Source organism: Aquarana catesbeiana, linkage group LG02 (genome assembly GCF_042186555.1).
Source record: "Aquarana catesbeiana isolate 2022-GZ linkage group LG02, ASM4218655v1, whole genome shotgun sequence".
NCBI classification, from domain to species: Eukaryota; Metazoa; Chordata; class Amphibia; order Anura; family Ranidae; genus Aquarana; species Aquarana catesbeiana.
Window position 1 is genome coordinate 174,699,044 of NC_133325.1, and position 26,162 is coordinate 174,725,205.

At 46.0% G+C, this 26,162-nt stretch overlaps 1 protein-coding gene across 3 annotated transcripts in view; it reads left to right on the forward strand.

Moving 5' to 3' along the window:
- Positions 1-9,533: 9,533 nt before the first annotated feature.
- NEMP1 (nuclear envelope integral membrane protein 1) overlaps positions 9,534-26,162 on the forward strand; it is a 62,496-nt gene continuing 45,867 nt past the window's right edge. The window contains exons 1-2 of one of the 3 annotated variants that reach the window (XM_073613836.1): positions 9,534-9,770; positions 25,693-25,814. In XM_073613836.1, coding sequence (XP_073469937.1) covers positions 9,674-9,770; positions 25,693-25,814 — 219 coding nt within the window. In that variant the 5' untranslated portion in view covers positions 9,534-9,673. Of the gene's footprint in view, positions 9,771-19,784; positions 19,925-25,692; positions 25,815-26,162 lie in introns of those variants that run through there. The other 2 variants (XM_073613837.1, XM_073613835.1) reach the window with 2 other exon arrangements.

Genomic DNA, 26,162 nt, shown 5'->3' on the forward strand with positions numbered 1-26,162 from the left:
AAACCAGGATGGTTCATACCACACACCTGTCTTCCCCAATACGGAAGCATCACATTCCCAGGCCGGATATGTTAATGATGAAGTAGCATCTGAGTGGGAAGCCCATCAGCAGGCAGCAAGGCCACCTGTTGATTTAACCACTTAAGGACCAGCCTCATTTTGTATTTTAGGTGTTTACATGTTTAAAACAGTTTTTTCTGCTAGAAAATTACTTAGAACCCCCAAACATTATATATGGGTTTTCTTCTAACACCCTAGAGAATACAATGGCGGTCATTGCAATACTTTTTTTTGCACCGTATTTGCGCAGCGGTCTTATAAGCGCACTTTTTTTGGAAAAAATTCACTTTTTTGAATAAAAAAATAAAACCGTAAAGTTATCCCAATTTTTTTTTATATTGTGAAATATAATGTTACGCCAAGTAAATTGATACCCAACATGTCATGCTTGAAAATTGCGCCCGCTCGTGGAATGGCGTCAAACTTTTACCCTCAAAAATCTCCATAGGCGACGTTTAAAAAATTCTACAGGTTGCATATTTTGCGCTACAGAGGAGGTCTAGGGCTAGAATTATTGCTCTCACTCTACCGGTCGCTGTGATACCTCACATGTGTGGTTTGACCACCGTTTTCATATGCGGGCGCTACGCGCGTATGCGTTCGCTTCTGCGCGCGAGCTCGTCGGGACAGGGGGGTTTTAAAAATTTTTTTTTTTAATTTTTATTATTTATTTTACAATATTTTATTTATTTTTACACTGTTTAAAAAAAAAAAAAAAAAATTGTGTCACTTTTATTCCTATTACAAGGAATGTAAACATCCCTTGTAATAGAAAAAAGCATGGCAGGACCTCTTAAATATGAGATCTGGGGCCAAAAAGACCTCAGATCTCATATTTACACTAAAATGCAATTAAGAAAAAAAAAAAAAAAAGTCATTTAGAAAAATGACATTTGAAAAAATATGCCTTTAAGAGGAGTGGACGGAAGTGACGTCTTGAAGTCGCTTCCGCCCAGCAGTGTCATGGAGACGAGTGAGCGCCATCTTGGCCTCACTCGTCTCCAGACACACCAGAGAACAGGACGCGATCGCCTCCGCCGCTACCGACGGCTCCGGTAAGCGGCGGAGGGCACCGGATCGCGGCGGGAGGGGGGTGCCCCTCTCCCGCCACCGATAAAAGTGATCTCGCGGCGAATCCGCCGCAGGGACCACTTTTATCTGAAAGCCAGCCGCCGCACGAAAACGGGGATACCGGGGTTATGGTAGCTAGCTGCTGCCATAACAACGATATCCCCGTTCAAACTTAGGACGTACATCGTCGTGCGGCGGTCGGGAAGTGGTTAACCCCCAATCCGGCTCTGGACTCACAGTTCCGAGAGGATCTCAAACACATGCTGGCAACCGTAAGGAACAGTGCCTCTTGCCAGCCCCCGCCCCAACAACAGTCTCGGTTACCAGAAGGGGCACCAGTGATGTATGTCGCTTTTACTCCATCACAAGTAGAGGCCTTAGTGACAAGTCTGCCTGACCCAGAGAAGCAGCCAATTCCCTTCTACCACAGGATAGTGCAGATACAAGAAACTTACTCAGCTGCCTGGAGAGACTTGATCAGCCTATGCCAAATCAAAGCAGGACATGTCTTTTGGCCAGTCATGCAGCCGGCCTTCAATGATGCCTGCCTGACAAGTGCCACTTCCTACACCTCAGGCGTGGAGTTCTGTGCACAACTCCACGACTGGGCAAAGGAGAAGTTGACGGATCAGACCACCACAATCCAAGATATTACCCAAGATAAAGGGGTGTCTGAAGAAGTATCATGCTAGACTCGTACCGGCCTTTGATGATCTGAGTTTCTCCCACTATGAAAAGAGACACACACGTTTCCTGCGTAGGAATGGATGAGGTGCCCCGCTCCAGTCCACTTACTGAGCCACTCCAAGTGGGGACATTTCCTGATTTGCTTGCCAGATTTGTGGTGTCCTCTACATGTCCCTTGAATCTACTAGGAGCTGATGTGTTGTCCGGACTACAGGCCTCAATCAGGACACGCCTGAAGGGGGGATGAAGTTACATACTCCCCTATCTTTTTTTTTTTTTTCAAAATCTTTTTATTGGTTTTTAAAAAGAGAAACAAAAACAGATAGAGAGAACAAACAGTTAAACATACATTGGTCTAATATGATGTCTATGTGATCCTTGCAGGAATCACGCTGTCACCTTATTCATGAAGAATATATTATAACATCAGTCATAGCGGTACAGTTTACTGGGTCATGGTGGTGCTATGTGCAGTTGTTCATGGTAAAATAGCATATTGTAGATTATTGTGTACACCTGGCACCCGCTTGGGAGCTACTTTGTGATTGGGGTCTACTGAGAGGCCCCTGAAGCGGTGGAGGGATCTGCCAGCCACTTAGACCAGACTTTGCTATATTTGTTGGGGCAGCCTCTGTTGTCATATGTGTCTTTATACAGAGGTAAGCTATTGTTAATTAATTGTTTCCACAGGGAGAGAGGAGGGGGGGTTGGTTTGCGCCAACTAAGGGCTATAGCTTTACGGGCATAGAACAGGAGCAATCCCACCAGTGTGCGTCCCGCCACCGTAGGAATTAGTTGTTCTACCAGGCCTAGTATGCAGATTGACATTGATGGTTGTAGTGGCACAGAGGTGATTTGTGTGATAAAGTCCAATATCTCCCTCCAGTATCCGACAATTGCCGGACAGGTCCAGAAGATGTGGGTGAAGTCCCCAGGAGTCCCACCACATCTCCAACACCCGGGAGGGGAGTCGGGGTTCATTTTGTGTAATCTGTGAGGGGTAAAATATGCCCGATGGACTATCTTGAATTGGATCAGGCGATCTCTCAGAGAGACCAGGGAGCTAAATGGGAAATCCCATATGTCATCCCAGTCATCGTTGTCAAAATTGGGGATGTCATGGGACCATTTAGATCTTAGCTTTTCCATAGTCGGGAGGGAGGTGACAGTCAGGTGTGAATATAATTGAGAAGTGGGTTTTTTCGCACAATCTGATCTAAGAAGGTCCTCCAGTGAAGATTGGACTAGTTGAGGAGGGGAGTTGGAGAATTGGTGACTGAATGCATGGGAGAGTTGAAGGAATCGGAAAAAATAGGACTGGGGTATATTAAAATCAGAGTTTAGTTTGGAGAGCGGGACTAGGGATTGATTGGAGATAATCTGTGCCACCGTTTTAATGTTAAATTTGGTCCAGGCATGAGGCTCAGGTAGTTTATAGATGTGCTCCAGGGTTGGGTTTATCCAAAGGGGAGCATTGGGTGAGATTGCCTGTTGAGGGTATTTCTCTAATTTGAGACCTGCCCCCCATGCACGCAGTGTAGTGCGCATGGAGGGTGTCAGTGGATAAGGGGCTCGAGGGCCACATACTCCCCTATCTTTAGAAGACTAATCTGCTTTGTGTTCTCTGCCTCTCCTGATGACACTTCATGAAGCAAAAACTTCAAGTTCAATACTGCAGGAAGTACTTGACAGAATCCCTGCGTGCCTATGGTCCACAGGACCGGAAGACAACGGTCACTTAAAGGTGCCACCAGTTTCAGTCAAGCTAAAAGAGGGCGCATCATTGCCCCCGGAAACCACAATAACCCCAAGAAGAGAACCCCTAAAGGAGAACCAGGTACCTGCTGTGGATGCCTTTGACTGCAAAATACCTCACAGAGGTGGACCTTACAAACGCTTTCTTCAGTGTCCACCCTCACCCCTCCTGCTGGTACCTTTTTGCATTCATCCACGGAAAGAAACAGCAACATACCTAAACAGTTGTGCCGCAAGGGGCACAGAACTTTCCAAACCAGTTTGCAAAAGCTATGGCTATCATCCTTGACATATGACAAGAGGAACACCCGGAAGTGATTCTCTTCCAACATGTTGATGACCTTCTCCTTTGTGCAGCTGACTTACCCCCTGTTGAAGTCACCTCAGAAAGCCTGTTGTGCTATCTTGCCAACCAGGGGTGCAAAGCCTCAAAGCCCAAATTGCAGTGGTGCTCAACACCTGTCATTTTCCTTGGACACTGTTTGTCCCATGGGACAAGACATCCCACGGAAGACAGGGTGCAAGTAATCTGATATCCCACTGCCACAAGGTCAGAAATCCCTTCATGCCTTCCTTGGACTAATTTCCTAGTGTGGAGCATGGATTCCAGAAGCCTTCCTACTGATGCTCTGCAATCAGACCCTTCCAGATGTCTCCTGAAGAAATATTTAAGTTTGAGGCCCTCAAGTGTGCGCCATCCCCAGCGCTAGGGCTTCCAGACTACGACAAAATGCTCAAGCTCTTTGTATCCGAACGTCTGGGACATGCTGCAGGTGTACTCACCCAATCACACGGCATCAGCCAACGCCCCGTAGGATATTATTCCTGTTGGCTGGATGCGGTAGCAAGAGGAGGCCTATTGTGTCTGCGAGCTGGCTTTGCTGCACAAACCTTGCTTGACAAAACTTTGAACTTGGTCCTCGGACACTGCCTCGTTCTGCTTGCTCCCCATGACGTTGTTGCCATATTCAACCAAGATCCAGCCGAAACACTTGTCCACTACCAGACACTTGAGACTCCTGTGTTCCCTCCTAAAGGACAGCATTACTCTATTAAGTTGTCAAACACTGAACCCTACCACCCTTCTTCCACTTCTCGAGGGGGGAAAGTAGGAGGAGGAGTAGAGTCTTGACTTGTCACCCCATGACCACACAGGACACGCGGTCACCACTGAAAACACTGTTCTACAAGCTGAAGCCTTACCACCGGTGATGTCTGCACAGGAGGCAGAGCTGTAAGCACTTACTACAGCATGTAAATGGGCAGAGGGAAAAAGAGCCAACATTCATATGGACTCAAGATATGCTTTCAGCATTGCCCATGATAATGGTGTTATCTAGGACAGAGGATTCCTGACGGCTGCAGGAACACCTGTGAAAAATTGATGCCTTGCTTCTCCCAACCCAAGTGACTATTATGAGTAAAAGCACACGACAAACTGAACTCAAAGGAAGCTCGAGGCAATCATCTAGCCAATTCAGCTGCCAAACAGACAGCTGGTGGTCCACGGGAAGTGGACAGCAGGGTGGTAGAAGAAGACCACCCTGTGCTTACCTTACAGACTTTCCCAGTGGACAGAGTTTATCTAAAAGAACTACAGGAAACAACAAGTCCGGATAAGAAGGAAAGCTGGAAACGGAGAGGAGCAACTCTCAGAAATGGACTATTCAAGTGCAACAAGAAGCCTTGTCTACCCAGGAGTATGTACCCAGCCGTGGTGCAATGGGCACATGGAGCTGCCCACTTGACAAAGACTTTTATGAACTCTCTTATCAAGTGTTGCACCAAGAGTTACTCCACTGACCGACAGCTTCTGCAGATAATGCATTATCTGCACCAAATGTAACCCAGGGCGCACAGAAAAAACACAGAAGAAGCACCTGGCAAAAGCCCTATACCCCATTCCAGAGGATGCAAATTGATCATTCTCAAGTGCCAAGAAGTGGCAGATTCGAAAACGCCCTAGTGGAAGTGGTCATGACTGCCAGGACCACAGATAAGAAACTACTGAGTGAGATAGTATGTAGATTTGGGGTCCCAGAGGTGATATTGAGAGATCAGGGCCCAGCCTTAACAGCAACCCTTACAAAAGAGATTTGGGCAGCACTGGGGGTTCAGTTGGCACTACACATCCCATACCACCCTCAAAGTAGCGGGAAGGTAGAAAGGATGAATGGGACACTAAAAACAGGATGTTAAAGATGGCCCAAGAGACTATCATGAGTTGGCCAGACAGTTAGCCTATTGCCCTGTTCAGTGTCAGACACACCCCTGGGGGAAACATGCCCTATCCCCTTATGAAATTTTGTTTGGTTAAGCTCCCAGACTTGGTTGTTACTTTCCACAACAGTTACAGTTGCAGTCTGATGTGTTGACTAATTATGTAACCATTTTATCACGAGAATTAACCTGAATGTATGTCCAGGTGTTTTCTCCATTCCAGATCCTGAATTAGATACAGGAACACACCAACTACTGTCTGGAGATCCTTGAGCCAAGATATGATGGTCCATTCCAAGTTTGCTGACCACAGCCACCTCAGTCAAGTTGGCCAGGAAGAACACCTGAATGCACGCTTATCACTGCAGGAGAGCGTGTTTTCGGGTGCTGCATATGCTTTTTCTGTTTGATCTAGAGGGAATCTGGATCAGTGAATGTGCCCTTGCAAAGGTCATTATGCCACCCCCATATCCTAACCAAAGATACCCCTGATACATACACTAACCCAGCACACAGTCAGAGGAGGAAGCGAGCAGCTCTCTCCGGAAGCTTTGATCCTCATGTATACATAGATGTCATAAGGGTTACAAGGGGGGTCCCTGATGAGTTTAAAGCCAGGGATCAGGTAAAAGCTGGTTTTGAGTCTTTGATCCCCATAACAACTGTCAGCAAGAATGTAGATTGGATTAACTACATGTCATGGTTATGCAATAGAGTTTGTCAATCAGCATACCTGTCTCCATGTGTTCATCTCTAGAGACCAGCTGACCCTCACCTGACTGCTTTTGTAACCTCTCCTCTAAGCATGGCTCCACCCCAGGCCCTATCAGGGAACCCTGTATTAACCTGTGCACTGCAAGCCAGCAGTGCTGATCAACCATTGTGTGTTAGCCTCTATGTGTACTTGCTGTGTTTCCTACATCTGATTCCTGTTACCGACTTTGGCGTGTTCCCGACCATCCCTGTTTGCCTGTGACCCTGAACCTTGGCGTGTACTCTGTTGTCCTTGTCTGCTTGTGGCCCTGACTTTGGCTTGTCCCTTACTTTCTTTGTTGTTCCAGCCTGCTGCCTCCTTCCTCTTCTCCTGTGGTCTACCGTGAGCGTGAGCTGTGAGACCCTGGGGGCCGCGACCTGGAGCCAGACTGCAGCGCAGTCCATCCTTACCATTAAAGGCTCTGGTGAACACCAGCTGGCTCTTAGACTCCGCGCCCTGGGGAATCTATGCTCTAGCTCCCAGTGGGATCTGTGTCAGTGATCCAGTAGACCTGCTTCCTGAACCTCCCAGGGTTCAATCCGCAGCAGTCAGCCATAGGGTCCACTACCTTGCGGTGCCCTCCTGATCTCAACGGTGTGCATCTGTCACCCAGTCTCTAGGTGACCTGACACTACACATATTATAACCAACAGAGATTTGTAAATTACACTAAAGATGCCCTCCAGGGAATTGCTGACCAGTTAGCCCCCACTTCCTACATGACATTCCAGGACCGGATGGCCTTAAACATGGTGCTAGCTGGGAAAGGAGGTGTTTTGTAAAATCATAGGAAAAAACGGGAACCTGTTGTACATACATTCCTGATAATACTGGCCCAAATGGTAAGGTTACTTTAGCTATAAAGAAATTAGAAGATCTGTCATTGGAGTTGAAGAACTCAGGTATCACAGACCCATGGGATCAATACTTTAGCTGGATGAGTGGGTGGCAGAAGGTGCTCGCCCAGATAGGGGTAATGGTATTAATAATCCTGGTTCTTTTAGCCCTGATTGTATGCTGTATTCTACCTTTCGTAAAAAGTTAATGAGCAAGGCTGTAGACAATAGCACACCTACATTTCTCCACCAAGAAGAAGAGGACCCCTTAATGATGGAAGATGACAAACCCTTCACTCCTCCACAGTCACTCCCTGTCCAAAAATCTTACAATCCTATAGGGTTATAGGGATAGATAGCACCTGACTGCACCTCTCCAGCTGTATTGAGGAGGGTAGTGAACAGTTGCTGCCCAATTCTATATACAGCCTAAAAGAGTTGCTGAGGAGAAGGGCCAGGCCAAAGTAGGACCTTTAGTATTAGGGACAGAAAAGAGAAAATAGTCATTTTAGGAGGGACTGTGAAGGAATGTGATGTAGATAATAATAATAATCAGAAAATGTCTATTTTCTTATGTGTATACATATTTTTCTCCTTACTCATTATATAAGTATACAGGTTTGCTCTGTTCCTATATTTTCTCAAGATGGCGGGTACCCCCTACATCCCACACATCAGAAGAACGCGGAACTGAAGATAAAACCAAAGACAGCCAAACCTCGTTATAAAGATTCTCCATCTTCTTTTCTATCTTAACCAATGAGATGTACCTATTAGACTAACATAGCAATGACGTATTTTTGTGTATAAAACATTAGCACCGCCTTGAATAAATTAGAAGTGTAAAAAGTAACGGTGCTGAGCGTGTCTCAGAGTGTTTACTTTTATATGCATGCATAGCCACACTTTCCAATTAGAAACAGCAGCAGATAACCTTGGGCTCGATTGGAGCTCTTAATCATTTCCTTAACAATCAGATGTCCCCAGCGGTGCCCCTCCTTACATCAGATGTCCCCAGCGGTGCCCCTCCTTACATCAGATGTCCCCAGCGGAACCCCTCCTTACATCAGATGTCCCCAGCAGGGTCCCCCTTACATCAGATGTCCCCAGCGGTGCCCCTCCTTACATCAGATGTCCCCAGCGGAGCCCCTCCTTACATCAGGTGTCCCCAGCGGAGCCCCTCCTTACATCAGATGTCCCCAGTGGAGCCCCTCCTTACATCAGATGTCTCCAGCGGAGCCCCCCCTTACATCAGATGTCCCCAGTGGAGCCCCTCCCTACATCAGATGTCCCCAGCGGAGCCCCTCCTTACATCAGATGTCACCAGCGGTGCCCCTCCTTACATCAAATGTCAAGAGAGGTGCCCCTCCTTACATCAGATGTCCCCAGCGGAGCCCCCCTTACATCAGGTGTCCCCAGCGGAGCCCCCCCTTACATCAGGTATCCCCAGCGGAGCCCCCCCTTACATCAGGTGTCACCAGCGGAGCCCCCCCTTACATCAGGTATCCCCAGCGGAGCCCCCCCTTACATCAGGTGTCACCAGCGGAGCCCCCCCTTACATCAGGTGTGTGTCCTACTAGTAGTGTCTCCACCGCCATTAAAGAACAGAGGCCAAGGGGGAACAAAATAGTGTCTCCGCTGGCCGCGTGGTTACAATAGAACCACTGGCCACCCCCCGCCCCTTTCCATAACAGACCAGCAGCGGGGTGGGCGGCGCCGCAACAGCTCAGTTTCTATTGTAGCTACCCAGCCGTGTTGCTCTTCTTAAAAATGCGGGCCTCTAGCGGCGGAGGCAAAAATTCGGGAAAAACCGAATTTCTCTGGATATTTCCCGGGAAACAATAAAATCGGGAATATCCCAGGAAATTCGGGACAGTTGGTAAGTATGCATCCGGACTGCGTTTCTATGGTGTGAACTGACCCTCAGGCCACGCCTAATAATCAGAGCAATTTAGCCACACCCACTACTCCCCTCTTTGTCACCTTGTGAAGTTGGGAGGAATGTCCTTGTAACACAAAACCCACTGTGAGCCCCTCCCACCCAGTTAAACCCCGCCTATTCCTCGCAGCCCCTCCCACCCTGATACACCACACTGCCCCCTCAGCACACCGTGACCTTTAGGGGGCGGTCTCAGGCAGAGGGGAAGTCTTAGTGAAGAGGGTAACGTGACGTTAATGTAACCCGGAAGCTGACATGGTCTGGGCAAGCTTTCCTGTCTAGCAGCGCTGTGTATGGTGAAACAGCTTGCGTTCCACGCCTCGTCTGGGTGACACGTTCAAGTCTGAGGTTATGGCGGGAGAGGAGCACGGAGGAGGCTGGAGAGCGCTGCGAGGGGTTATGGCACTTCTCTTGTCACTTTCCCCCGTCTTGTGTTCTACTACGCCAGGTAACCGGAGCCTCTCCTTCCTCCTGTAATGTTCTGTGGTAGTGCTCGTTGTCTGTGTGTTGTCACGAAGTTTTAGGTCGTAATGAATGAATAGCAGCCCAGCCCGGAAGATGGCGGCCCTCCATCTAGTAAAGTTGTATTAGGGGGATGTAGGCGGCATGTCCTGTGTACTGCATGACCGGTCTCCTCAGGGGTCGCCATAGTGACTATAGAGTGACAGGATCATATGGTGGGAGCCTCAGCCCTTCACAATGATATCACACAAGTCATATACAGGAGATAAAGCGGAACTTCAGTCATCTTTCCTTCTATTAAATCTTCTGCCCTTCTTGTTTTAACTTTTTTTTGTTCCTGCCAGTAAATGCCCACTTCCTGTTTGGTAAAAAGCCTAGGCTCATGATATCATGCACAGATCTCACGCTCAGGGGATTTCTGCAGCATTTTTATCAAGTACAGAGTCACAGTTTATATAAAATAATATGCAAAGTGGTTGTAGGGAAGCTTCAGAATGGCAAAGATGTTTTTATTACAAATTATGTGAGCAGACTGTAGTTCCTTGTTTTAGTTATGGACAGAGTGGAGAGGGATTAGAACCCCGGTCAGGTGTCATCGCGCTCTGTGCCCCCATAGACCTCATGAATATCGGCATAAAATATCCAGATTTTATAGGTGTACGTCGTTCATTTTTCATGACTCGAAATGCAGTTCTATGTTGCCCTATCTGGCCGTGCACACCAGATGTATACATCGCTATTTTAAAGTTGTTATGCCGTTACATCTATTTTTACCTTAGGCCTGGTTCACACCTATGTGTTTTTTAGTGCGTCTTGCAGAAACTCACTACAGTTCATTTAACATGGTTTCCTATGGTTCACGTTCACATTTATGCATTTTTCAGCCACTGTGTTTTTGGAAAGGGGCAGGACCTTTTTTTTTCTCCCACAGCAGATTGTGTTTTGCCTGTAAAAGACTTCAATGGACCCGCACCAAAAACACAAGTGTTGCGTTTTTACATGTGTTTTGCAGTTGTGTTGGTGTGTGTGTGTTTGTGTTTTTTTTTTTTTTTTTTTTTTTTTTTTTTTTTTTTTTTTTTTACCTCTTTTTTTCTCCACAACAAACTGTGAATAGCCAGTTCTTAGGGTCCTTTCACACTGGGGCGGTTTGCAGGCGCTATTGCGCTAATAATAGCGCCTGCAAACCGACCCGAAACAGCCGCTGCTGTCTCTCCAGTGTGAAAGCCCCGAGGGCTTTCACACTGGAGCGATGCGCTAGCAGGATGGGTAAAAAAGTCCTGTTAGCAGCATCTTCGGAGCGGTGAAGGAGCAGAGTATATACCGTTCCTTCACCGCTCCTGCCCATTGAAATCAACGGGACAGCGTGGCTACACCGCCGGCAAAACGCCTCTGCAGAGGTGCTTTTCGGTGGTTTTTAACCCTTTCTCGACCACTAGGGGGGGGGGTAAAATCGCCCCGCCAGCGGCCGAATACCGACGATAAAGCGCAACTTACAATAGCGGCGCTTTACCACGGACGCCGCCCCAGTGTGAAAGGGCCCTTAAAGAGGAGCTGCAGTCTCCTGTAAAAATAATAAAAGCCAGCGGCTACAAAAACTGTAGCCACTGACTTAAAGCGGAGTTCCACTCAAAAATGGAACTTCCGCTTTTCGGGAATCCTCCCCCCCTCCGGTGTCACATTTGGCACCTTTTCAGAGGGGAGCAGATACCTGTCTAATCCAGGTATTTGTACCCACTTCTGGGCATAGATACCCGCAGGCTCCGCGGTGATCAACGCAATGTGAGGACGCGCAGTGCGACTCGCACATGTGCAGTAAGGAACCAGGCTGTGAAGCCGCTAGGCTTCACTTCCTGATTCCCTTACCGAAGATGGCGGCGCCTCCACCCGAGAGCCGAAAGACAGTTCGGGTGAGGACATCGCGGGCGCCCTGGACAGGTAAGTGACCATATTTTAAAAGTCAGCACCGGCAATATTTATAGCTGCTGACATTTAAAAAAAAAAAAAAAATTTTGGCGGAACTCCGCTTTTAAAAAAAAAAAAAAATAGCCACTCATCTGTCCCACGATCCAGCGGTGTGCTCACCCCAGTTGGTCACACTTGCCATCTTCGTTCCTTGGCACCGGCATCTTTACTATGAGCTCCCAGGTGTGACAGCTTCCGGCTTCACACAGCCAGTTGCGCGTGACTGGTCAATGCAGTGTTCTGGGACCTGTCTGTGTCGCCAAAAAGGCTTCACTGCCGGTTTCCCTTACCAAGAATGGCGGTGGTAGCATCCGAGAGCTGATGGAAACATTGGCTGGGATGCCGACATGGACAGGTAAGTATCCTAATATTAAAAGTCAGCAGCTCCGGAACTCCGCTTTAACAAGCGTTGAGTCTTTAGCTGAATGCAAAAAAAATTGACGGCAATAAAAAAACAGCGGGGGTCCACCCCCCTTCATACCAGACCCTTCGGAGGTGCTATGCCCTTATGGGGACATAGATGGCATAGATTTGGGGGGGGGGGGGTTCCACACTGTATTTTTTATTTTATTGCCGGAATTTATTTTTATTTTTTTACACTCAGCTGTCAGCGGGCAACTGACAGGTGATGACTCATTGTTTGTAAAGGATGCGGCGGTGAGGAGTGAGACCACACAACAAGTGGCTTTATTATAGGGGCACAAACAGAAGAGGGAGAGCTGAAAGGGGATGCCAGAAGAGGGGGGTTTGGGGCTGCCTGCACAAAGCAGTTAGTGTTACTAAACCCAGGACCCTGCAGTCACTATATTTGGTCTCCCACAGTGCACAGAACATGGAAATGCAATTATTTTAGTAAATATAAACTGCTAAATACCTTTTCTCATAACCAGTATATAGCAGTCTTGTGACTTCCATCAGTTCCTAGTAAAGCTTGTAGGAGTATTAATTCTCCCCTGATCCTCTGTCTGGCCCTGTGCTGATCACATGCACTCCCAAAAAGAGAAAAAAATCTCGTGCGTGCACATGTAAACACTCATATAAGCATAAATGTTTTCCAACGGCCAGTAGAATGCATTTACGCCATATTCTCAGATACACAACATTACAAGTATTTATTCTGCCAAGTTCTGGCAGAAATAATCCAGCATATTTGGAGCATAAATTCATACACCTGTGTGCATGAGGCCTTACTATGTTTCCTATTTACCATTATCAGTAAAAGAAAATCCCAGTTTTTTTTTTTTTTTATTTCAAGGGAAATCTTCCATTGAGGACACTAGTTCTAGTGGTTCCCTCACTTTGGAGATTCCTGTTTTGACTCTAGGACAGGAAGTGAAGGTAAAACTCTCCAGTGGGATGATGAAAAAAAAAAAAAAAAAATCTGACGGGTTATAACCCTCCCTTACACGCTCCAAAATGAGGAGAAAAAAAAAAGTTTTGCCTTTTTAGTTGTACTTAAACATTTTACATGGTATTGGCAGTGTCATAATGGGCAGTCCTTTCCAAAACTGCCGCTGCTGTTTCTCCAGTGTGAAAGCCCAAGGGCTTTCATGCTGAAGCGGTGCGCTGGCAGGAGAGAAAAAAAACTCCTGCAAACAGCATCTTTGGAGCAGTGAAGGAGCGGTGTATTCACCGCTCCTTCATCGCTCCTGCCCATTGAAATCAATGGGGCAGCGAGGCTATATCGTGGCTATACCGCCACTGTAGCGGCGCTATGCGAGCGGTTTTAACCCTTTTTCGGTCGCCAGCGGAGGTTAAAACCGCACCGTTAGCGGCCGAATACCGCCGCAAAAATGACGGTCAAGAGGCGTTAAAAATAGCGCCGTTTTACCGCCATCGCCCCCACCGCCCCAGTGTGAAAGGGGCCTTACCGGAAGTAGAATAACAAAACCTTTTTTTTTTTTTTTTTTTTTTTTTATTATTCCTGTTGCAGGGAAAGATATTTTCTTTCAGTGATAGCAGTAAACAGGACAAATAGAGAAGGTGAATCTCCCTAACAGGGGAATTATGAAGTACTGCTCAGGGTGGATAAAAACGATGATTTTTTTTCTTTTTTTCTATCAAATTAATTTTATTAAAATTGCATTTGGAGGAAAAATCTAAGCTACAATAATATAGTTTATTCAGCATGAAATGGAGCTTACTGATGTGGCATGAGGCTGTATATTCTGCAATATTTACATTTTTTGGTAAACTCATTCAATTAATCCAAGCTCTGCAAGCTGAGATAACATGCACTGCATTGAAGCATTCACACAATTTCACAGTAATCATGAGATAAAACAAAGTTCAGGAATATTCCTTTATCCCATTGTTTTGCAAATACTGTATATGTACACTACAAACTGTATGAAGATAAATGCATCTGTACCATTCTCTAAGTGTCAGGAGAAAGGGCAAGCAGTAAAAATGAAAGTGAAACCTTCTAAGCAGCTTATAAACCTTGTGATCTTTCTGCACATAGCTTGAAGTGCTTTATTGCTCCCTTTAGGAGCAAAATGGCAACAGGCCGAAGAAAAGACTCAGTTTGGGAATATTTACTAACCTGACAGCTTATTATTCTAAATAGGAAACCTTCATTTTGTTTGCAAATATCTAAAGATTCTAACTACCAGCAAGAATGAGTCCTTACATTTAAAGAGCACCTGTCATTTCAGATCTATCATGCCAGCACCTGTTAGCGGGCATCAACTCACCTGCTGCTGCCATGTTCCTCACCTTGTTGTGTCACTGCTGCATCACCAGCCATCCTATTAAAGTGAATGGGACTGTCGGTGAGTCAACAGCAGGTCAGATAAGGAGCCACTGCGGGACAGAGATGACAATTGCTCTTTAAAAATTATGATTTAAATCAAGTTGATCTAAAGCCTTTTTACTAGTGATTTTATATCATGATTTAAATGGACTTTTATTTAAATCAAATCCACCCTGTCACCGCTGAATATGTTTAGCTGTTATTAACCACTTGCCGACCGCCTCATGACGATGTACTTCGGCAGAATGGCACGGGCAGGCAGAATCACGTACCTGTATTCCCCCCCCCCCCTCTGGTGCCCGAGGCGGCCGGCATTTGTTCGCGGGCGATCAGAGGTGAGGGGGAGGCCATCTATTTGTGGCCACCCCCTCGCGATCGCTCCCGGCGAATGAAATCCTTCCTCTGCCTCTGTAATGTAAACAGAGGCAGAGGAAGTGATGTCATCCCTCCTCAAGCCGGTCTTTTTGTTCCGGCGCCGAGGAGAGAAGACATCAATGTGAGTTACACCAACACTACACGTACAGTAGAACACACTAGGCACACGTTTCACCCCCCGATCACCCCACTGTACCCCCTGTCACACTGACACCAATAGCAGTTTTTTTTTTGCATTGGTGTCAGTTTGTGACAGTTATAAGTGTTAGGGCAGTTAGGGTTAGCCCCCTTTAGGTCTGGGGTACCCCCTTTAGGTCCAGGGTACCCCCCCTAATAAAGGTTAACCCCTTGATCACCCCCCGTCGCCACTGTCACAAAGAGATCGTTTTTCTGATCGCTGTATTAGTGTCACTGGTGACACTAGTTAGGGAGGTAAGTATATAGGTTCGCTGTCAGTGTTTTATAGCGACAGGGACCCCCATATACTACCTACTAAAGGTTTTAACCCCCTGATTGCCCCCTAGTTAACCCTTTCACCAGCGATCACTGTATAAGTGTTACGGGTGACACTGGTTAGTTAGTTTGTTTATTATAGTTTTAGGGCACCCGCCGTTTATTACCTTATAAAGGTTTAACCCCCTAATTGCCCGGCGGTGATATAAGTTACGTTTTTAGGGTCAGATAAGGTCTGCGTCGCCCCAGGCAGCGTCAGTTTAGCGCCAGTACCACTAACACCCACGCACGCAGCATACACCTTCCTTAGTGCTATAGTATCTGAACGGATCGATATCAGATCTATACTAGCATCCCCAGCAGTTTAGGGTTCCCATAAACACAGTGTTAGCCGGATCAGCCCAGATACCTGCTAGCACCTGCGTTTTGGCCCAGCCCACCCAAGTGCAGTATTGATCGATCACTGACACTTACAAAACACTAAGCACACATAACTGCAGAGTTCGCAGAGTCAGTACCTGATCCCTGCGATCGCTAACAGTTTTTTGGTAGCGTTTTGAATCAGTCACTAACAGTCAGGAGCTTTTTTGCCTGTGAGTCTCACTAGTGTACCCCTAAATTTAGAGCCCAAAATGGCAAATCGGAGGTACACTAGTGAAGAGGCCTACACGTTTCTGAGTATGACAGATAGTGAAGAGGAAGTCACTCATCTGTCAGCTTCAGGCTCAGAATACGAACCTGTAGAGGACAGCGGCTCCATGACAGATAGCTCTGACGACGGAGTTGTGGTCCCTGCCAAGGTCAGGAGTACCAGACCCCAAACTTTTTCTTCTGTCCTTGAAGTGCAAGAACCGCAGGTCCCTCGTATGGAGAAGAGCAGTACTAGCGCCGCTATTCCTTCTGGTGAACTGGCAAGCACCAGCGGCCTAGTGCACCCTGGTCGTACATCCAGCACTGCAGTATCACGTGGTGATGTGGCAAGTCCCATAAGTGCAGTTCAAGCTGGCAAGGTGGCAAGCACTAGTAGTGTCCCGCTGCCACCAAGAAGACGAACACAGGCCCGTCGTGCCCATAGTGCCCTTCCTGCTGCATTCGCCAATCCGAATTGGGAACCCACCACTTCTGCATCACCCGTACTTCCCCCATTCACTGGCCAACCCGGAATTCAGGTGGAAACAGTTGATTTTACGCCACTGGATTTTTATTAGCTGTTTTTCACCGAAGATCTCTATAGATCTATTGTGGACCAAAGCAATTTATACGCTGGTCAACACATCGCCGCTAATCCCCAGTCCTCCCTTGCCAGAGATTGGAGACCAATTACGGTCTCCGAATTTAAGATCTTTCTGGGCCTTTCCCTCAACATGGGCATAAATAAAAAGAGTGAGTTGCGGTCATATTGGTCCACTTCAACCAGCGTTTTGCAGACTTGTTTACTCCCCATCAAGTTGTCTGCGTTGATGAGTCCCTGATTAAATTTTCTGGCCAGGAAGAGATCGTCAGAGCCCTTCTGTTTCCAGACGGTGCTCCACCTCACCTTCCCCAACCAAATGCAGTAAGCCGGCTGCATGAGAGGCATTTTTCTTATGTCCTCTCGAGTACCCCTACCCAACGAGCCCCCCAAAGAAGATGTTGTGTCTGTAGCAAGCGCGGATTTAGGCATGACACCCGCTATTATTGTCCCTCCTGTCCTGACAATCCTGGTCTATACATGGTGAATGTTTTGAACGCTACCATTCACTAGTTGAGTTTTAGCGTAGGGTACAGCATTGCACAGACTAGGACACACTTTCACAGGGTCTCCCAAGATGCCATCGCATTTTGAGAGACCCAAACCTGGTATCAGTTACAAAAGTTACTAAAAAAAAGTGTAAAAAATAAATAAATAAAAACACAAAAAAAATAAAATAAAAAAAACAAAAATAGTTGTCTTTTTATTGTTCTCTCGCTTTCTATTCTCTCTCTATTGTTCTACTCTTTTTTACTGTAGTCTATTCTGCAATATTTTATTGTTGTTATTATTATGTTTTATCGTTTGCTTTTCAGATATGCAATTTTTTTTATACTTTACTGTTTACTGTGTTTTGGTAACCATTTTTTTGTTTTCAGGTATGCCATTCAGCTGCAGAGCGGATTCATCTATCTTGACAGCAACAGCGTTTGCTCCCACGATACATAAAGCCGTGACTCCAGCGCTGTCGGAGGTGATTTCACCACCACAGTTACATACTTCAGCATATATGCCGAAGCATAGGGGCGGAGGAGCGATTTGCTCCTGCCTTTTGTGGGAGGATGCCCCCATCCTTCGGCATATATGTACGGTGCATGTATGCCCATCATTAGAAGTGGGTAGATGAAGGGAGGTATTCTAATGGTGGGCATACCCACCGATCAATCTTTTTTTTTTTCATTCAGCCCACAGGCTGCATGAAAAAAAAGTTTACAATATATGCCCAACAAGGACCAGCAACGTACTAGTATGTTGCTGGACTTTGGGTGGTTATACCAGAATGATGCCTGCAGGTTTAGGTATCATCTTGGTATCATTCTTCTCAGCCAGTGTTTGGCTTTCATATAAAAGCAATCCTAGTGGCTAATTAGCCTCTAGACTGCTTTTACAAGCAGTGGGAGGGAATCCCTCCCCCCAACCCCCCCCCCACACCGTCTTCCATGTTTTTGTCTGGCTCTCCTGTCCCAACAGGGAGCCTGGGAATGCAGCCAGTGATTCAGCCAGCTGACCATAGAGGTGATCAGAGACCAGAGTGGCTCCAAACATCTCTATGGCTTAAGAAACCGGAAGCTACGAGCATTTCATGACTTAGATTTTGCCGGATGTAAACAGCGCCATTGGGAAAGCATTTTATCACACCGATCTTGGTGTGGTCAGATGCTTTGAGGGCAGAGGAGAGATCTAGGGTCTAATAGACCCCAGTTTTTTTCAAAAAAGAGTACCTGTCACTACCTATTGAGATAACAAAACAAAAAAAAAAAAAAAATGAAAGGAACAGTTTAAAAATAAGATAAAAAAAAGCAAAAAAAATAATAAAGGGAAAAAAAAAAAAAAAAAAAAGCACCCCTGTCCCCCCTGCTCTCGTGCAAAGGCAAACGCAAGCGTCGGTCTGGCGTCAAATGTAAACAGCAATTGCACCATGCATGTGAGGTATCACCGCGAAGGTCAGATCGAGGGCAGTAATTTTAGCAGTAGACCTCCTCTGTAAATCTAAAGTGGTAACCTGTAAAGGCTTTTAAAAATGTTGTTTGTAGCCACTGCACGTTTGTGCGCAATTTTAAAGCATGTCATGTGGCATCCATGTACTCGGCCTAAGATCATCCTTTTTTATTCCATCAAACATTTGGGCAATATAGTGTGTTTTAGTGCATTAAAATTTTAAAAAGTGTGTTTTTTCCCAAGAAAAAGCGTTAGAAAAATCGCTGCGCAAATACTGTGTGAAAAAAAAAAAAAAAAAAAAACACCCACCATTTTAATCTGTAGGGCATTTGCTTTAAAAAAAATATATAATATTTGGGGGTTCAAAGTAATTTTCTTGCAAAAAAAAAATAATTTTTTCATGTAAACAAAAAGTGTCAGAAAGGGCTTTGTCTTCAAGTGGTTAGAAGAGTGGGTGATGTTTGACATAAGCTTCTAAATGTTGTGCATAAAATGCCAGGAAAGTTCAACCCCCCCCCCCCAAATGACCCCATTTTGGAAAGTAGACACCCCAAGCTATTTGCTGAGAGTCATGTAGAGTCCTTGGAATATTTTATATTGTGACACAAGTTGCGGGAAAAAGAAAAATTTTTTTTTTTTTTTTTTTGCACAAAGTTGTCACTAAATGATATATTGCTCAAACATGCCATGGGAATATGTGAATTTACACCCCAAAATACATTCTGTTGCTTCTCCTGAGTACTGGGATACCACATGTGTGAAACTTTTTGGGAGCCTAGCCGCGTATGGGACTACTTTCCAAAATTGGGTCATTTGGGGGTTTTGTGCCATCTTGGCATTTTATGGCCTTCAAAACTGATAGGTAGTGAGGAGTGAAATCAAAAATTTACGCCCTTAGAAATCCTGAAGGCAGTGACTGGTTTTCGGGGCCCCGTACGCGGCTAGGCTCCCAAAAAGTCCCACACATGTGGTATCCCCATACTCAGGAGAAGCAGCTAAATGTATTTTGGGGTGCAATTCCACATATGCCCATGGCCTGTGTGAGCAATATATCATTTAGTAACAACTTTTTGTAATTTTTTTTTTTTGTCATTATTCAATCACTTGGGACAAAAAAAAATTAATATTCAATGGGCTCAACATGGGGGCGTGGCCTGACAAGGCATGTGAGCAGACCTGCTGCACGGAGCTCCCGCTGATAATCCTGTCTAATATCTTTTCCTCACCACCGTTTTCGCCTGTTTTTGCTCCAGAGAGCTGCCTGATACCTCCTGGAGACATCCGGTGCTGTTGGCTAACCGTCCGGAGCCGATGATGACCCGGGGGAACCGAACGGAGACCGAGGCCTGGGAGTCCCAAGATGGCGCCAGCCAGTCTCAGCCTCCTAAAGCACAGCGCGGCCTAGAGAAGAAATCCGAACAGGGGGGTAAGTCCAGCAAACTCCCTAAAAACAAGGAGCAATCCAGGGAAATGCTTTACTATGCTCAAAAGCTGGCTGGGCGCTCTGATTCCCCCCTGCATGGCTCCCCCCAGCCCTTATACACCTCTGAGCTGGCTAACAGGGAAGATACAAGCATGCTAGATGACACAGTGCCATTAGACATGCAGCAGGATCTCATGTCTGATCCATCTGACTCCCCCACAGAGGACAATGTCCAGCCTTCTCTGAGTGAAATCCTGCATGCTGTGCACAAATGTACTATCTCAGTAGATGACTTGAAGGAGAAATTTGGAGGGCTGAAAGAAACAGTGTCCCTTATGTGCAAAGATCTCCAAAAGATCAGGGAAAGAACCACAGCAGTGGAGGGTCGAGTGAGCGACGTGGAGGACCAGTTGCCCCCCCTTCACAGAGATGTCAGGATGGCCACTCAAAATGCCTTTCAAGCCTTTAGTAAAAGTGACGAAATTGAGAACCGTCTGCGACGCAATAATGTGCGCATAGTGGGACTCCCTGAAAAAGTGGAAGGACATGACCCCACAACTTTTGAGGAATGGCTGCAGGAAGTTTTTGGTAAAGAAGCTTTCTCTCCTATTTACACAGTGGAAAGGGCACACAGAGTGCCCCTACGCCCTCTTCCTCCTGGGAACCCTCCGCGTTCAGTGTTGGCCAGGCTCCTGAATTACAAGGACCGGGAGGTGATACTGAGACTGGCCAGAGAAAAGGGCAACATCAAACATAACGGCACCAAAATCTCATTTTACCCAGATTTCTCCGCTGAAGTACAATGCAGGCGATCGAAATTTGCAGCTGTAAAGAAGAGGCTACAAAGGCTGCAATTATCCAATGCAATGATGTTCCCAGCCAAGCTAAGAGTGACGGCCAACGGACAGAACCACTTTTTTGAAAATGCTCAAGATGCTGCGACATGGCTGGATCAAAACGAGCAAGCTCTGTGCCGCCAGAGCCGTGATGACGGAGCCGGATAAACCAGATATGGCAGAAGAAATGTAGGGGAAAGCAGGGCATCCACCCCCCTTTTATGTTTATCAGTCTGAAGAGGAACTATACTAGTTGCTTACGCAGCGAGTGAATACCGCAGAAATATCGTTATTTCTTTCACACCAGTTATTTTCACTTGAAGCACAGACCCTCACGGGTGATGATACCATGCCGGGTGTTTAAAAGATGCATGAAGTCATGGGTTGCATGGCTACTGTTACAAAGCCCTGTTAGCGTTAATATTCAGAACAGACCACATACCCTACAGCCTCTGGACAGTTCTAGTTGTGTGCGCTATGGCATGGCTGGATCCAGGGCTCTCAACACAGTTTATCTCTACTTTTTGTTTTCCACTGTTTTGCCGCGCAGTTGCGCGAGAAAATCCACCCTTCACGAACACCGAGCTTCCATTGTGCAGACCCTTTGCCGAAAAAGTGCTCTTCGATGCAACACAATCCAATGCACTTGGGCAACCATGTAGCCAGAACTGCTCTGACCTCCAGAGGAATTCCTTTCCAATGTATTTTTGAATGTTTGCAATGGTATCCACACCCATAGTATCATGGAATGTGCGCGGAGTGAATGACCCTTTAAAAAGGACCATGATCTCCTCTGGTTTGCGCAAATTCCATCCAGCCATTATTGCCCTTCAGGAGACACATCTCCTGGGAGACAATGTGAGTTGCTTGCAGCATGCTTGGGTGGGCAAGTCCTATCATTCCACTCACACTGCTTATTCACGTGGGGTGAGTGTACTGATACACAAAGCACTGACATACCAGGAACTGGACTCGCTAGTGGATAATGCTGGTAGATTTGTATTCATTTACTGTAAGCTGTATACCTTAACATTGCTGATAGCCTTTATATATATCCCACCCCCATTGGCACGGGAGGTGTTGCAGTTGTTGCTGACGTACATGGCGGGCAAACCTAATGTCCCACTGCTGATCATGGGAGATTTTAACTGCTACCTAGATCCTAAATTGGATAGACATCCCCCAGTCCCTTCTCCTAGGGGTGGCAGGGGTACAGCGCTCAGTCGCCTAATTGCGGAATTAGGTTGGACCGACCTATGGCGCATTCGTAACCCTAATGTAAAGCAGTTTTCATGCTTCTCTAAAACTCACGGTTCCCTGTCCCGTATAGACCTTAGTATAGGCACCAATAATTTGCTAGAATGCGTATCTAAGAGAGAGTATTTCCCGCGTGGAGTATCTGATCACTCGCCAGTGGCTGTGTGGCTGATTGCCCAACCCCCAACCTCATTACCTAGGGCGCCATGGAAGCTCAACGCCTTCTGGCTGAAATTGTTTCCCCAGAACGAATTTCCAACCAAATAGAACAATTCTTTAACTCTCATAAACATTTAACAGATAAAATTCAAAACTGGGAAGCCTTTAAGGCCTACCTTAGGGGAGTGTTTATTGCTGAGATAGCCATAGTCAAAAGAAACTCCTCAGCACTATTGGAACAGGTTGGGGATCAGGTGCGTCAGCTGGAGCTAAACTATGTTGCCAACCCCACGGAGTCTGCGAGGGAGGCGTGGATTTCGGCCCAGGATTCACTGGACCGCTTGAGATCCTCCGCCGCAGAATGCAAAAACATGCGGCATGCTCCTTTCCCAGGCTCCAGGAGAGGATGGTATCCCCATGGAAGTTTTTGCCTAGTATGGCGAGTGGATAATGCCACATCTGTTGGAAGTGTTCAATGACTCTCTTAGGGAAGGTAGTTTACCAACCTCCATGACTAGAGCTAATATAATTTTATTATTGAAATCTGGGAAGGATCCAGTTGATCTGAGCTCATATAGGCCTATATCTCTACTTCAAAGTGATGTTAAAATCCTGGCTAAGGTCCTGGCGCTTAGGGTCAACCGGATCATTGACTCCATAATACATCCCGATCAGGCCAGTTTTATGCTGCAAAAATCCACAGCCACCAACCTCAGACGCCTATTCCTAAATATGCAGTTACAGTTGGATAATGAGGGGAACAGGGCTTTGCTATCCCTAGACGCCAACAAGGCGTTTGACAGACGCTGGAGATATCTCTGGGCGGTACTATCCAGGTTTGGGTTTGGAAATCGCTTCATAGCTTGGGTTAAACTGCTGTATGCCTCCCCGAAGGCGACCATTAGGATGTCAGGTAGGATGTCTCATGCATTTGCTCTGAGCAGGGGCACAAGGCAGGGATGTCCCCTGTCTCCCCTGCTCTTTGCCATTGCCATTGAGCCATTGGCGGCTGTAGTATTTGCCAGCCAGGGGATCACAGGTTTTAAATATGGGGATCTCCACGAAAAGATTATGCTGACAACATGATGTTTTTCCTGGGGGACACCCTGGATTCGGCCACTTTTCTGGCCTGACAATTAACTGGTCTAAGTCGGCTCTGATGTTGTTGGACGAGGGGGGAGTGGTGAATTTGCCGGATTCCTGCTCGGTTCCAGTAACGTCATCATTCAAATATTTAGGCATACAAAATTCACCTAAACTAGCGGAATATTGTCCTTTAAATATACACCCCCTGCTGTCCAGATTTAGGGACAAAATTAATACATGGAACAGGCTCAAATTCTCACTGGCGGGTAAGGCAAATTTAATAAAAATGATACTAATGCCACAGCTACTCTATTTCTTACACAACTCCCCAGTAGTGATACACTTAAAGGTTTTTAGAGTGGTTAACACTCTTTTCCAAAGACTGCTGTGGAGTACGGGCACCCCTAGAATCAAGTTGGAACAATTACAAAACCCTAAGGACAGCGGAGGGCTGGCAGTACCCGACCCTTGGCTGTACTATATAGCAGCTCAGCTGCAGCATCTGGTTGGCTCCATGGCCTGGGACCCGACTGGCTCATCGGCGCAGTTAATGCTGATTGGGACAGGAGCGGAAACGATCCCGATGGGCCTTGAGGCCCAGTTGTTTCACAAGTCCAACAAACTGACACCCACTCTCAGGTTTCACGGAATATAGTCCAATATGGGGGAATCTCTCGTACGTCGAGTTAGCAAAGCTGCAACAGGGTCCCAAATGGCGCTCCTTTGTTGTTATTCTCTTATCCCATATATTTAGAGATGGCAGGCTGATGACGTTCTCAGAGTTACAAGCTAAGTATAACTTGCCAAATACTATGTACTATTCCTATATCCAGCTCAAACATGCGGTGGACACACAGGGAAAAGCTGCTCCCTGGACTCTGTCAACCACCCCTATTTTTCATTTGATACAGTCCAGCACAGAAACTAAAGGATTTATCTCATATTGCTAACAAATGTTACTGATGCAACTCTTAAAAGCGCACCCGACTAGGGCACCATCCCTATGGGAGCAGGATATAGGTCCAATTACGGTAGATCAATGGGAGGAAGCTCTGCAATCTATTAATATATGCTCTCTCAATGTGGCCCAAAAGGTATCCCAACTATATATAGCACTTAGAGTGCACTACACCCCACTTAAACTTTATAATATGGGTAGAAGGCCTGATCCCTTATGTAGTAGATGTGAACGACATCAAGGTGATCTCATTCATCTACTTTGGAGATGTCCAAAACTCCATAGGTATTGGAGTGAGGTTATGGGGACACTTAATCAAGTGTTTCAGACTAACATTCCCCTAGACCCAATTCACTGTTTATTAGGAGTCCTAGAAGATATTGTTCCGGAAGAGATGACTAGAATAGCACTCACTAGGGCACTGTTCCAGGCGTGCAAACTTATATTGCTTGGCTGGAAATCGGCTTTGCCGCCATCAGTGAAATCTTGGATAACGCATATGGGTAACACCCTGAATATGGAAAAATGCCTTTACCAACATAGAGGTAGCTCTAATAGATTTGAGAGGATTTGGGCACCATGGCTGGACACCCCTGGACTGAGCCCTAAGGAACTGGTAATGTCCAGACTACTACAGTGTCCTGGGGGGGGGGGGGGGGGGCCCTGAGGTTCTTTAAAAGATTATTGACCATAGAGTGGTAGAGCACTGGAATGTTATAGAGCTTTCGGTAATAAATGATGATTGGAATGTACCGTTCACATGAATGTATATTACTGCATGATGCTTGTACAATGGAAGCTATGTAAACTTGTTCAATAAACACCTTTTTGATTTAAAAAAAAATTTAAATGGGCTCAACATGCCTCTCAGCAATTTCCTTGGGGTGTCTACTTTCCAAAATGGGGTCATTTGTGGGGGTTTTGTACTGCCCTGCCATTTTAGCACCTCAAGAAATGACATCGGCAGTCATAAATTAAAGACTGTAAATTCCAGAAAATGTACCCTAGTTTGTAGGCCAACCAATAAATATACACTTATTGACTTTTTTTTTTTTACCAAAGACATGTGGCCGAATACATTTTGGCCTAAATGTATGACTAAAATTTAGTTTATTGGATTTTTTTTATAACAAAAAGTAGAAAATATCATTTTTTTTCAAAATTTTCGGTTTTTTCCGTTTATAGCACAAAAAATAAAAATGGCAGAGGTGATCAAGTACCATCAAAAGAGAGCTATTTTTGTGGGAAGAAAAGGACGCAAATGTAGTTTGGGTACAGCATTCCATAACCGCGCAATTAGCAGTTAAAGCGACGCAGTGCCAAATTGGAAAAAGTGCTCTGGTCAGGAAGGCGGTAAATCCTTCCGGGGCTGAAGTGGTTAATTATGTTTTCCTTTTACATATGTTGGATTTGGAAGGATATTTGCTGGTATTTCATACATATTCAACAAATGTTTCTTGTGCCTTTTTATTAAGGAAACCAAGTAACTGTTGTGAAACTTGTGGAGAACAGATCTGGCATTTATAAAGAATCTCAGAATTTCTGCTACCAGAAACCCTATGAACCAAAATGGCACGACATCTGGACTAAAGTGCAGGTAAGCACTGTAATATGTCAATGCAGATGAAGCTTGGTATAGAAGTTGGATATAATGGCAGTCTGGATTATTTAAATGGCCTGACATAGACCTGGTCACCTTTTGTAGGGGTGACCAGGTGCGTTAAAATAGATCCTGCAGAGTTCCCTGCAAAGCAGCAGATGTATTTTAAGCACCTCCAAAGATGGCTATGTTATTTCCCTATGGCGGCCAAATTTAATGTCATTCTGCAATGGAGCAAAGGCATATTTTCACAGCAGGATGTCAGAACTAAGCCCCTTAATGGAGGAAGGTGTCTCAGCATATGGGGTCCTTACCTGATTGACCAGATATGTGTCTTTAACTTTA